General features: G+C 39.2%; 1 protein-coding gene across 1 annotated transcript in view; it reads left to right on the top strand.

The window, feature by feature from the left end:
- Window positions 1-13,964, top strand: part of LOC142196904 (uncharacterized) — a 143,891-nt gene that overhangs the window by 95,593 nt on the left and 34,334 nt on the right. Inside the window, 9 exon segments of the mRNA XM_075266885.1 lie at window positions 50-169; window positions 2,510-2,629; window positions 5,183-5,302; window positions 5,429-5,548; window positions 5,675-5,794; window positions 8,067-8,186; window positions 9,056-9,171; window positions 9,298-9,421; window positions 13,744-13,860. Of these exon segments, the coding sequence (XP_075122986.1) occupies window positions 50-169; window positions 2,510-2,629; window positions 5,183-5,302; window positions 5,429-5,548; window positions 5,675-5,794; window positions 8,067-8,186; window positions 9,056-9,171; window positions 9,298-9,421; window positions 13,744-13,860 (1,077 nt within the window).

The raw sequence follows: 13,964 nt of genomic DNA, 5'->3' as shown, positions 1-13,964 counted from the left end.
CTTCCAACATTATATCCTTAGTTACTGTGCAACATTTTCTATTGATCAGGCAACGGGAGTCAATGTGATGATATTAATGAATGCAATACCAACAATCTCTGTTCACCTAATGCAACCTGTGCTAATACATTAGGAAGTTACACTTGCACTTGTAACAAGGGATTTACAGGTAAGCCAATAAATTGTTGACATAAAGGGGAGTAGTTATAGGGGGTACAGAGATAGTAATTTAAGAATACACCATTATATTAGTTAGAACATGGTAAGGGCCCCATTACAGATTTTTCACTAGGGCTCAAGAGCTTTAAATTACACCTCTGGGTCACATTATATTAACTGCTTATTATAATAGTATTGCTATGTTATTCTGAATATCAATGAGAGTTAATGGCAGCGAGTTATAAGCATTGGCATAGGTATATTTATCAGTCATTTACAGACCTAGGTATCTATTTACGTAGCAGTTTTGTCACAAATCAGAAGACCACACATTAACACACCCCCTATATGAAATCAATGGCATATGGAGGTCAGTAGATAGCTAATCAGTCTCTATGGCAGTCCTATCATGCCTCCATAGAAAATGTATGAGGCCTTAGGCTTTCAGTAGATTTTCTATAGTCTGTCCATAACAAAAGACAATCTGTATTACAATACTTTAAAACATATCATGTGTATGCATATTCCTATCTTTCAATAATGCACACTGCCTGAGTGCAAACTGCCTCCCTTGTGTCTATGCTGTGTCACATTTCTTCATTAGTCCATGTAGTAATGCTCTCCCCTGCATATCTGGCCAGGTAATAAATCACTCCTACATCCTAAAGCTGCAACATAGGGATCTTGGAATTGTACCGGACAAAATAGTGTAACAGACTACTCTATTTTGCCTGGATTTTATGACCTTTGAGCAGGAAGTGTGGTACAAAAATAAGTTTTGCAGTTTAATAAATGCAGTTTGCCATGTGCCCAGTAAATGTTTAATACATTACACAAGTTTGGAGAGAAAAACCTTACATGCTTCAGAGGAGAGAATGTCTTTCTGCTGTCTCAAATATCATGTCCTCGCTCTATCTGAAACTAAATCTCTCCAAGACTGAACTACTATTGTTTCCACCATCTAATAGATCTGTCCCTGATATATCCATTGTAGTCTCAGGCCTTACTATAACTCCTAGGTGGCAGCCGCGCTGCCTCGGGGTCATGTTTGACGCAGACCTTTCCTTTACCCCTCATGTTGAATCACTCGCATGTTCATGTCACCTCCACCTCAAAAACATCCAGAATACACCCTTTCCTTACCAGAGATACACTAAAGACACTTATTGTCTCTCTGATTCATTCTCGCCTTGACTACTGTATCTCCTTACTAATCGGTCTTCCCCTCACTAAACTCTCCCCTCTACAATCTATTCTGAATGCAGCGGCCAGGCTCATCTATCAGGCTAGACGCTACAGCGATGCCTCCTGTCTGTGCCAGTCACTACATTGGCTGCCTATTCATTATAGAATAAAATATAAAGTTATTACTCTCATCCACAAGGCTCTCCATAATGCCGCACCTCCATACATTTCCTCCCTCATCTCTGTCTACCGCCCAACCGTGTTCTCTGTTCACTCAATGACCTAACACTTACATCCTCTATTATCAGAACCTCCCACGCTCGTATACAAGACTTCTCCCGAGCTGCACCACTCCTTTGGAATGCTCTACCCTGGACAATCAGATTAACTCCCAATTTCTACAGTTTCAAATGCAAACTAAAGACACATCTTTTCAGACAAGCCTATCACAATTTCTAATGTAAACCCTTCCATACTATAATTAGAATCCCCAAACTTTAACCCTCCTCTGTCCCCGCTCCCACATTTCCCCACATGATATGATGCCATCTCAGGCTAACTTTATAGGTCCAAGCTCCATCCACATGTTAAAGGACACCACTAGTGATGGCTCATAAAGTTTTAAGTTTGTGTAATGACAGTAACCTCTATTACAAAAGTGTCTGACCTCTGCATAAGCAATGCCGCCCTTGCTACCTCTTGTGTCACCCCCTCTACCTCATAGATTGTAAACTCTTGTGAGCAGGGCCCTCAGTCCCATTGTGTGAAATTACTTTCTTTGTAATGCATTTTTCTGTCTGTATTTGAACCCTACAAATTGTACAGCGCTGCGGAATATGTTGGCACTATATAAATAAAATGTATTATTATTATTATTATTATTATTATTATTAATGGACTTGCAGTAATCTCAATGTTATCTCTGTGTTTACATAGAGAGATAATTGCCACTGTCCAAGCTTTTATGAGCAAACTGCGATAAGCTGAACTAATTGTTCTGCTAACAGAGCTGTAGATAACAATTCTGGAAGCCAGCACAATCTGGAGAACGCAACATTTGTTCAATATAGCATAATAATAACAACAACAAGAATATATCTATGCATAAGGTTTTATCTTCACATCTATTTCCAATGTATTATTACTAATATTTTCTGTTGATTAGGTAATGGAAGTGTTTGTGTAGATATTAATGAGTGCAATACCAACAATTCCTGTTCACCTAATGCAACCTGCGTTAATACAGTAGGAGGTTACACTTGCACTTGCAAAAATGGATTCACAGGTTAGTGAATAAATTCTTTTTAGCACATCAGCAACCAGGACTTTCTCATTGTAGATCGTATTAGGGTATAATAACCCGTAGATATAGAAGTCTCAGACTAACCTGATTTCCTTCTACAACAAAATGAATGGTTGGACCAAGGGAATGCCGTGGACATAGTATATCTTGGCTTCAGTAAGGCATTTGATAAAGTATCACATAACCTTCTTATTGAAAAAATGATTAAGTATGGCTTTGACAAAAAATCAGTTAGGTGGATTCACAACTGGCTTAATGATCGGGCACAACGAGTAATACTAAATGGCTACACATCGAACTGGAAGAAAGTCAAAAGCGGGGTGCCGCAGGGCTCTGTTCTGGGCCCAGTACTTTTTAATATCTTTACAAATGATCTGGACGATGGAATTATTGGGGAACTCATAAAATTTGCAGATGATACGAAGATAGGAGGAATAGCCAACACTAGAGAGGAGAGAGAGTGTATTCAAAAGGACTTAGACACACTGGAACAATGGGCTGAGGCGAACAAAATGGTATTTAACAGGGACAAATGCAAAGTTCTACATCTGGGTAACAGAAATGTAAAAAACATATATAGTATGGGAGGAATAGAACTAAGTGATAGCATAGGGGAAAAGGACTTGGGCATAATAGTAGATCACAAATTCAACATGAGCCAACAGTGCGGTGCTGCTGCAAAAAAGGCTAATAAAATTCTGGGATGTATTAAGACAAGCATTGAATCTAGATCAAGAGAGGTCATTATTCCGCTGTACTCTTCCCTGGTCAGACCACACCTGGAATACTGTGTACAGTTCTGGGCGCCTCAGTTCAAGAAAGACCGATATATTGGAGCAAGTCCAGAGAAGAGCAACCAAAATGGTGGAAGGTCTGCAAACCATGTCCTATGAGGAGCGGCTAAAAGAACTGGGATTGTTTAGTTTGCAGAAGAGAAGGCTGAGGGGAGATTTAATAGCAGTCTACAAATATCTGAAAGGTAGTCACAGTGCAGAGGGATCTACCCTATTCTCATTAGCACAAGGAAGTACAAGAAGCAATGGAATGAAACTAAAGGGAAAGAGATACAGATTAGACATTAGGAAAAACTTTCTGACAGTTAGGGTAGTGAGAGAGTGGAATAGGCTGCCACGGGAGGTGGTGGGCGCTCCATCAATGGAAATCTTCAAGCGGAATCTGGATAAACATATAGCTGGGATGATGTAGGAAAACCTGCACTCGCAGGGGGTTGGACCCGATGGCCCTTGAGGTCCCTTCCAACTCTACCATAAGAATAAGAATAAGAAAGAATAAGCTTGTGCAGACTTGCTCACGTCACCAGTACACCAAGATATTGGAGATTCATCAATAATAACCCAGAGGGAAGAAACCATGAGATGACAAGAAGGACAGCCAAACATCACTTGTCCAAGAAATGCAGATATTTATTCCTTTTTATGCTCTCATGGAGTCTACCCTCTGGGTTATCAATGGTCAATATGAATTTACTTCTGTACTATTCAAGATTAATATTTTTTTTCCATTATTAAAGAGGTTTTCCCAACTCCCTCTCTCAGCAGCTTTGCCTGCTGTCTCTTCTTTTCACTTCCTGTATTCCTCAAAAACTTGGTGGGCAGTGTTCGAGTGTTTGACAAACAAATAACTCAGAAGTACTTCAGTAAATATAGACATTATGAAAAACCAGGGAAAAAAAAGAGATATAGGATGGCACTGCTGGATATACAGACAAAAGTCCCAACAGATTGAGGGTAAATATGAGGAGTATACCTTTTTATACACAGAGAGCTGTGGGGGTGCTCAGCGACCAAAAAAGGCAGTTAAGCAAAATAGAGCAAATGTAGAAAAAATGAGGAAGGGCACTCACCCACATCCACGCTCGTCTTCATAAAATACTTCTTTTATTAAGGTAACATATTTCTTTAAAAACAAGAAGTGCAGGGAGGGAATAAAGCATATATAGGCAAGTAGGCAACAGCCGTTTCGCGCAGCTATGTGCGCTTTCTCAATCCTCAGAATGCATTCTGAGGCTTGAGAAAGCGCACATAGCTGCGCGAAACGGCTGTTGCCTACTTGCCTATATATGCTTTATTCCCTCCCTGCACTTCTTGTTTTTAAAGAAATATAGACATTGCTTTTACCATTAAAGGTTTATTATCATTACTAGATATCTAATATCAATGCAGTTTAAGTAATATGCATAGTAAATGTTTATTATATTGCACAGGTTTGGAGAGAAAAAAACTTACATGCTTCAGAGGAGAAAATGGACTTGCAGTAATTTCAATGTTATCTCTTTGTTTACATTGAGAAGTAACAGACACTTTCCAAGCTTTTATGAGCAAAATGCAATAAGCTGAACTGATTGTCCTGCTGGTAGAGCTGTAGATAACAGTACCGGAATCAAGCACAATTTGGAGATCTTAATATTTGTTCAATATACCATAATACCAATAACAGCAATAATATGTCTATGAATAAGTTTTCATTTTCACATCTACTTCCAATATAATATTATTAACATTTTCTATTGATCAGGTAATGGAAGTCTTTGTGAAGATATTAATGAATGTAATACCAACAATTCCTGTTCACCTAATGCAACCTGCACTAATACAGTAGGGAGTTACATCTGCACTTGCAAAAATGGATTCACAGGTTAGTGAATAAATTCTTTTTAGCACATTAGCTACCAGGACTTCTCATTTTAGATCACATTATGTTTAGAAAAATGCGCAGATATCTTCTTTCAATGTATTATTACTAACATTTTCTATTGATCAGGTAATGGAAGTCTTTGTGAAGATATTAATGAATGCAATACCAACAATTCCTGTTCACCTAATGCAACCTGCACTAATACAATGGGAAGTTACATCTGCACTTGCAAAAATGGATTCACAGGTTAGTGAATAAATTCTTTTTAGCACATCAGCAACCAGGACTTTCTCATCTTAGATCACATTAGGTTAGAAAAACGCGCAGACATCTACTTCCAATGTATTATTACTAACATTTTCTGTTCATCAGGTAATGGAAGTCTTTGTGAAGATATTAATGAATGCAATACCAACAATTCCTGTTCACCTAATGCAACCTGCGCTAATACAGTAGGAAGTTACACTTGCATTTGCAAAAATGGATTCACAGGTTAGTGAATAAATTCTTTTTAGCACATCAGCAACCAGGACTTTCTCATTGTAGATCATATTAGGGTATAATAACCCGTAGATATAGACTGGTGTGGAGCGATCTTAGACTCCGCCTCCTCCAGCAGAGCCAGCGCTGATTGGCCGAATTCCGTACTCTGGCCAATCAGCGCTGGCCAATGCATTCTATTAGCTTGATGAAGCAGAGTGTGCACAAGGGTTCAAGCGCACCCTCGGCTCTGATGTAGCAGAGCCGAGGCTGCACAAGGGTTCAAGCGCACCCTCGGCTCTGATGTAGGAGAGCCGAGGGTGCACTTGAACCCTTGTGCACCCTCAGCTCTGCTACATCAGAGCCGAGGGTGCGCTTGAACCCTTGTGCACACTCTGCTTCATCAAGCTAATAGAATGCATTGGCCAGCGCTGATTGGCCAATGTATTCTATTAGCCTGATGAAGTAGAGCTGAATGTGTGTGCTAAGCACACACATTCAGCTCTACTTCATCGGGCTAATAGAATGCATTGGCCAGCGCTGATTGGCCAGAGTACGGAACTCGACCAATCAGCGCTGGCTCTGCTGGAGGAGGCGGAGTCTAAGATCGCTCCACACCAGTCTCCATTCAGGTCCGACATTAGACTCCGCCTCCTCCAGCAGAGCCAGCGCTGATTGGCCGAATTCCGTACTCTGGCCAATCAGCACTGGCTAATGCATTGTATTGGCGTGATGAAGCAGTGCTGAATGTGTGTGCTTAGCACACACATTCAGCTCTACTTCATCGGGCTAATAGAATGCATTGGCCAATCAGCGCTGGCCAATGCATTCTATTAGCGTGAACTGAGTTTGCACAGGGGTTCTAGTGCACCCTCGGCTCTGCTACATCAGATTGCTACATCTGATGTAGCAGTGCCGAGTGTGCATCAGATGTGTAGTTGAGCAAAACTGACTCAGCACTGCTAAGTCTGCATTCGCATAGGAATGCATTGGCCAGCCTTCGGCCAATCAGCGCTGGCTCTGCTGGAGGAGGCGGAGTCTAAGGTCGGACCTGAATGGAGACTGGTGTGGAGCGATCTTAGACTCCGCCTCCTCCAGCAGAGCCAGCGCTGATTGGTCGAGTTCCGTACTCTGGCCAATCAGCGCTGGCCAATGCATTCTATTAGCCCGATGAAGTAGAGCTGAATGTGTGTGCTTAGCACACACATTCAGCTCTACTTCATCAGGCTAATAGAATACATTGGCCAATCAGCGCTGGCCAATGCATCCCTATGGGAAAAAGTTTATCTCACAAAAATCACAATTACACACCCGATAGAGCCCCAAAAAGTTATTTTTAATAACATTCCCCCCTAAATAAAGGTTATCCCTAGCTATCCCTGCCTGTACAGCTATCCCTGTCTCATAGTCACAAAGTTCACATTCTCATATGACCCGGATTTGAAATCCACTATTCGTCTAAAATGGAGGTCACCTGATTTCGGCAGCCAATGACTTTTTCCAATTTTTTTCAATGCCCCCGGCGTCGTAGTTCCTGTCCCACCTCCCCTGCGCTGTTATTGGTGCAAAAAAGGCGCCAGGGAAGGTGGGAGGGGAATCGAATTTTGGCGCACTTTACCACGTGGTGTTCGATTCGATTCGAACATGGCGAACACCCTGATATCCGATCGAACATGTGTTCGATAGAACACTGTTCGCTCATCTCTATTCAAGACTAATATTTTTTTTCATTATTAAAGAGGTTTTCCCAACTCCTTCTTTCAGCAGCTTTGCCTGCTGTCTCTTCTTTTCACTTCCTGTATTCCTCAAAAACTTGGTGGGTGGTCTTTGAGTGTTTGACAAACAGATAACTCAGAAGTTCTTCAGTAAATATAGACATTGCTTTTACCATTAAAGGTTTATTATCATTACTAGATATCTAATATCAATGCAGTTTAAGTAATATGCATAGTAAATGTTTATTACATTGCACAGGTTTGGAGAGAAAAAAACTTACATGCTTCAGAGGAGAAAATGGACTTGCAGTAATTTCAGTGTTATCTCTGTGTTTACATAGAGAAGTAATGACACTGTCCAAGCTTTTATGAGCAAACTGCAATATGCTGAACTGATTGTCCTGTTGGTAGAGCTGTAGATAACAGTACCGGAATCAAGCACAATTTGGAGATCTTAATATTTGTTCAATATACCATAATACCAACAACAGCAATAATATGTCTATGAATAAGTTTTCATTTTCACATTTACTTCCAATATAATATTATTAACATTTTCTATTGATCAGGTAATGGAAGTCTTTGTGTAGATATTAATGAATGCAATACCAACAATTCCTGTTCACCTAATGCAAACTGCACTAATACAGTAGGAAGTTACACTTGCACTTGCAAAAATGGATTCACAGGTTAGTGAATAAATTCTTTTTAGCACATCAGCTACCAGGACTTTCTCATTGTAGATCATATTAGGGTATAATAACCCATAGATATAGAAGCTTGTGCAGACTTGCTCACGTCACCAGTACACCAAGATATTGGAGATTCATCAATAATAACCCAGAGGGAAGAAACCATGAGATGACAAGAAGGACAGGCATGTCCCTTCTCCAAGAAATGCAGATATTTATTCCTTTTTATGCTCTCATGGAGTCTACCCTCTGGGTTATCAATGGTCAATATGAATTTACTTCTGTACTATTCAAGATTAATATTTTTTTCCATTATTAAAGAGGTTTTCCCAACTCCCTCTCTCAGCAGCTTTGCCTGCTGTCTCTTCTTTTCACTTCCTGTATTCCTCAAAAACTTGGTGGGCGGCCTTTGAGTGTTTGACAAACAGATAACTCAGAAGTACTTCAGTAAATATAGACATTGCTTTTACCATTAAAGGTTTATTATCATTACTAGATATCTAATATAAATGCAGTTTAAGTAATATGCATAGTAAATGTTTATTACATTGCACAGGTTTGGAGAGAAAAAAACTTACATGCTTCAGAGGAGAAAATGGACTTGCAATAATTTCAGTGTTATCTTTGTGTTTACATAGAAAAGTAATGACACTGTCCAAGCTTTTATGTGCAAACTGCAATAAGCTGAACTGATTGTCCTGCTGGTAGAGCTGTAGATAACAGTACCGGAATCAAGCACAATTTGGAGATCTTAATATTTGTTCAATATACCATAATACCAACAACAGCAATAATATGTCTATGAATAAGTTTTCATTTTCACATCTACTTCCAATATAATATTATTAACATTTTCTATTGATCAGGTAATGGAAGTCTTTGTGAAGATATTAATGAATGTAATACCAACAATTCCTGTTCACCTAATGCAACCTGCACTAATACAGTAGGAAGTTACATCTGCACTTGCAAAAATGGATTCACAGGTTAGTGAATAAATTCTTTCTAGCACATCAGCTACCAGGACTTTCTCATTTTAGATCGCATTAGGTTAGAAAAACGCGCAGACATCTACTTCCAATGTATTATTACTAACATTTTCTATTCATCGGGTAAGGGAAGTCTTTGTGAAGATATTAATGAATGCAATACCAACATTTCCTGTTCACCTAATGCAACCTGCGCTAATACAGTAGGAGGTTACACTTGCACTTGCAAAAATGGATTCACAGGTTAGTGAATAAATTCTTTTTAGCACTTCAGCTACCAGGACTTTCTCATTGTAGATCGTATTAGGGTATAATAACCCGTAGATATAGAAGCTTGTGCAGACTTGCTCACATCACCAGTACACCAAGATATTGGAGATTCATCAATCACGACCCAGAGGGATGAAACCATGAGATGACAAGAAGGACAGACACATCACTTGTCCTAGAAATGCAGATATTTATTCCTTTTTATGCTCTCATGGAGTCTACCCTCTGGGTTATCAATGGTCAATATGAATTTTCTTCTGTACCATTCAAGATCAATATTTTTTTTTACCATAAAAGATTATTTATTTTTATTACTACCGTGTTTCCCTGAAAATAAGACAGTTTTTTGTATTAAATTACCGTCCTAAATATATGACCTGTTTTATTTTCGGGGGGTGTCTTATTACAACTGGCAGTCATGCCGGCACTTCCTTAGCGGAGCATCAGCATGACTGCCAGTTGTAGGTAGTGTAGGAGAGGGTGGGGGAAGATATCATACTTACCTTTCCCATCTTCCTAGCAGTGCTGGTGCTGCTGTTCATCCTGGCAGTGATGGGCGGGGCTTAGCGGGGCTTTCGTGGGAAAACTCTTGAATTATATAAGCTAATGGTATACAGTAGATTAGATCCTTAAAATGGGAAAATCCCTTTAAAGCTAAAGCGCCATATTGTGGAAAATCAGCTTTTTTGTTTCAGATTTTGTTGTGGTTTTTTGAGTCAAAACCTGGAGTGGATTAAGCAGAAAGTAGAAGTATAAGTATATCCAATATATTTCCCATTCCTTTTGTAGCCACTCTTGGCTTTAGCTAAAAAAAACCCTGCAGCTAAATCTACAACAAAAAAGGAACATGGAGCCTGAGCCTAAAGGAATCTGAGCCTAAAGGAACGCTATGGTGTTTTGTAATTTTCCGTCCCCAAATCCACTTGAAAATGCAAGCAGGACTTTTCTTTCCATATATATATATGTATAATCGCTTTATAGGCTGAGGCACCATGTTGCGGATACACAGCTTTTTTTGTTGCAGATTTTGCTGCGGTTTTTTGAGCCAAAGCCAGGAGTGGATTGAGCAGATATTAGGAGTATAAGAATTACTATACATTTCCCATTCTTTTTGTAGCCACCCTTGGCTTTGGCTTAAAAAAACGCAGCAAAATCTGCAACAAAAAAAGCTGCGTTTCCGCAACGTGGAGTCTTAGCTTTAAGTGGGTTGGCTTTCAGTTTTTTCGGGTCTCCAAGCAGACAAAGAATAGAACAACAAATGCTAGTGAAATCCTAGAGTAACACCTGCTCCAGAAGTCACCTGCTCACACACTGATTGGATGGCTAGAATCAGACATAGTAGAATGTCCAGTTGCTTTAACCTTTTTCCTGCTGAGGACGTAGCTCTATGCCTTCCCAGGGTGGCACTTCTGTAGCCAAGGGTGTAGCTAATACGTTCATACTACTAGTGCCGATATCTCAGGATTGAATGTGGCTATCTTGATGGTTTAAGATTCATTTTAAAGAAGAGAACCTCTTGTTTCAAATGATATAAATTCTTATTGATAACCCTTACAGTTCTAAAGCAATTCACTTTTTAATTAATTTGGTGTATAAGCATTGAAAACAACATTTTTCTCCTAAATATGTGAATTCAAGTGACTGTTTTTAAAATCTGGTGAATGCTACTTGAGAAATGCACCTGATATATTTAGCAACTTAGGGAGACTTCACACGGAGTAAACGCGTGTGTATTTTTGCAAAATACATGTGTAAAAATAAGACTCCCATTGACTTCAATGACATTTTACAGGCGGAGCCTAGGGTGTTTGATTTTACTGTCTGCCCAACCTCTCACTAGTAATCTCAGTAGCTGCGCTAAATTGGGTGGTAGGGGTACCTGGCATGTGTGTACTGGTGCCAGTCGTACACTGCTCAGTGCTGCCAACCAGACATCCAATACACTCTCTACAAAATCTATAACTAAGGGTCCATTCACACAGAGGAAAATGGTGTGGAATTTTCCACGCTGTAAAAAAAGCCTCCCATTGATTTCAGTGGGTTCTGCTGGCTTTTTTTCCAGTAGTGGAATTTTCCGCTAGCAGAACCCATTGAAATCAATGGGAGGCTTTGTTTTTTCAGCGTGGAAAATTCCACACCATTTTCCTTCGTGTGAATGGACCCTAAAGTTGATTGCCTAAATGACGCAAGTACTTTAGGGTGGGCATACATGCAGTTTTTCTGACCACACGCTGCAGGGCCAGTAACAGGTTGTAGACAATAATTCAGTACATCTCTTTACTGTATTCAATGCGTCCAGAAGCTGCGTGTCTGCATCCTAAAAGTGTAACAATAATCTTTATGTATGGGTCGCAAAAATATGAATTTAAGCAAATATATATATACGATAGAAAGATAGATAGAAAGATAGATAGATGGATGGATGGATGGATGGATGGATGGATGGATGGATAGATATTCAAAAGAGAAAAGGCAACACCACCAAATAGTTTCTCAAATCATGTCTGCAGTCATGGAATAAATTCACCCTTGATTTGAGAATCTATATAAGCTCTATATGAGCCCTGTGACAGGCTGTCACCAATCTGGGTGGTCTCCCTAATGACTGACCAATGAGTAGTGCTGGGGGTAGAAGCAGACATGTTAATCTGACAGGCTGAGGAGAGGGAGTTGTCACCATGTGACAAACTTCATTAAGATCACACAGGATAGTCTTCAGGAAAAGCTCCGAGGTCTCTGCTGTCTATGGACGCAGTGGAGCATATTCTGCAGGACATAGCAGTATGCCTTGCAGAACAATAGAGGATATTTTTTTTAGATATATCCAAACATTCAGGAAAGCAGGGAATGTAATAATATAACAAAATAAAATCAAAACTCACCATTTGAATACCCTATTTTTCTGGTACTGCTGCTCCAGTTCCCCTAGGTCTTTGTTTACTTGGCTGAAGCAATAACATGCCCATATACCCATTTCACTGCTATAGACATTCACTAGCCTCAGGTATATGAGCATTCCATCATTGTAGCCAAGTAAATAAATATCAGCAGAATACACTGTACTAGGATTAAACAAATGAGTTTTAGGCTAAGGCCCCATTTAGTGAAATGCAGCTAAAAACACTGAGGGAAAAAAAACAAAGCAGAAAAGCTTTTTTTCTTCAGTATTTTGCATTGAGTTTTTGCAGCTTTTTTGTGTTTTTTTCTCGCCATATGCAATCTATAGGAAAAATTAACATGCTGCCTTTTTTAAGAGCAAATTTGAAAGTGCGGATTTTCTGCAACCATTGTTTTCTGCAGTGTGTGGATTCATGAAATCATTCACATTTCTGGTATTGTAAAACACAACATGAGGCCTTTTCTTGGTTTATTATTTTACTACAGACAGTCCATGCCTTTTGACAAATTTTTGGTTATTTTGGAAAACCCTTGTCTATCCTCCTACATACTTTCAACAATCACTCAACGTACTACCAAGAAACATATGTTACACTAATAGCTAAAGAAGGAAAAGATCCCACTCTCTGTAGCAGCTACAGACCAATATCTTTACAGAACTTAGACTTTAAGTTGAAAGCAAAAAAAAAATCTGCAGCTGAAATGTTGCAATTTCAAAAACTAAAGTATTTTTTTTGTAAATAGCGACATGTCAATTATACCTATGGGAACGCTGGTATTTCTCACTTATTTCATTGAGGGACACAGCACCATGGGTTATATGGGTTTCTTGTTCCTGCCCCAGGCTGTTTTGGTTTGGAACAAACTGGCTAGCACAATGTCTGTGGAGAGGGTATAGCATACAGGCAGAGATGACATCTTTTGATATTTCTAGTGTCAAACTCCTAGTGACCAGGTCTATACCGCATCCTGTTGTGTCCTCCAATGAACTCAATGAGAAAAGAATTTTATAGAGAGTACAAAAATGTGTTTTTCCGTATAGGGCAGAAAGCATTTTTTCATCCCCTATGAAATCTATAGAAAAAATTGAACACGCTGCCTTTTTTAAGAGAAAATTTGTTTTTGAAAGTGCAGATTTTCTGCAGCCATTGTTTTCTGCAGTGTGTGAAATCATGAAATCTTATTCACATTTCTGGTATTGTAAAACACAACATGGGGCCTTTTCTTGTTCTATTATTTTACTACAGACAATCCTTGCCTTTTGACAAATTTTTGGTTATCTTGGAAAACCCTTTAATGTACCTTATGCTATAGTTTATGTAAGCATGATTAATCTTAATAATTCATATATGGCTGCTACAATATTTTCTCATTACTGCACATTATCATTTGCACAGGGAATGGATCCTCATGTGTTGATATTGATGAATGCCAGACCAATATCTGTTCACCTAATGCAAACTGTAGTAACTCAATAGGGAGTTTCCGCTGTACTTGTAAAGATGGATTCATGGGTAAGTAAATATATTGTTTTACGCTTATTGCCATATACAAGTTTTGTGTAAGTTTGTTTCAAATATGAATATTTTTAATGAAGCCTTAATTTCAATGATGTCAC

This window comes from Leptodactylus fuscus, chromosome 3 (assembly GCF_031893055.1).
Source record: "Leptodactylus fuscus isolate aLepFus1 chromosome 3, aLepFus1.hap2, whole genome shotgun sequence".
Lineage (NCBI taxonomy): Eukaryota > Metazoa > Chordata > Amphibia > Anura > Leptodactylidae > Leptodactylus > Leptodactylus fuscus.
The sequence above is the reverse complement of the archived record's forward strand: the minus strand, read 5'-3'. Positions and strand labels throughout refer to the sequence as shown.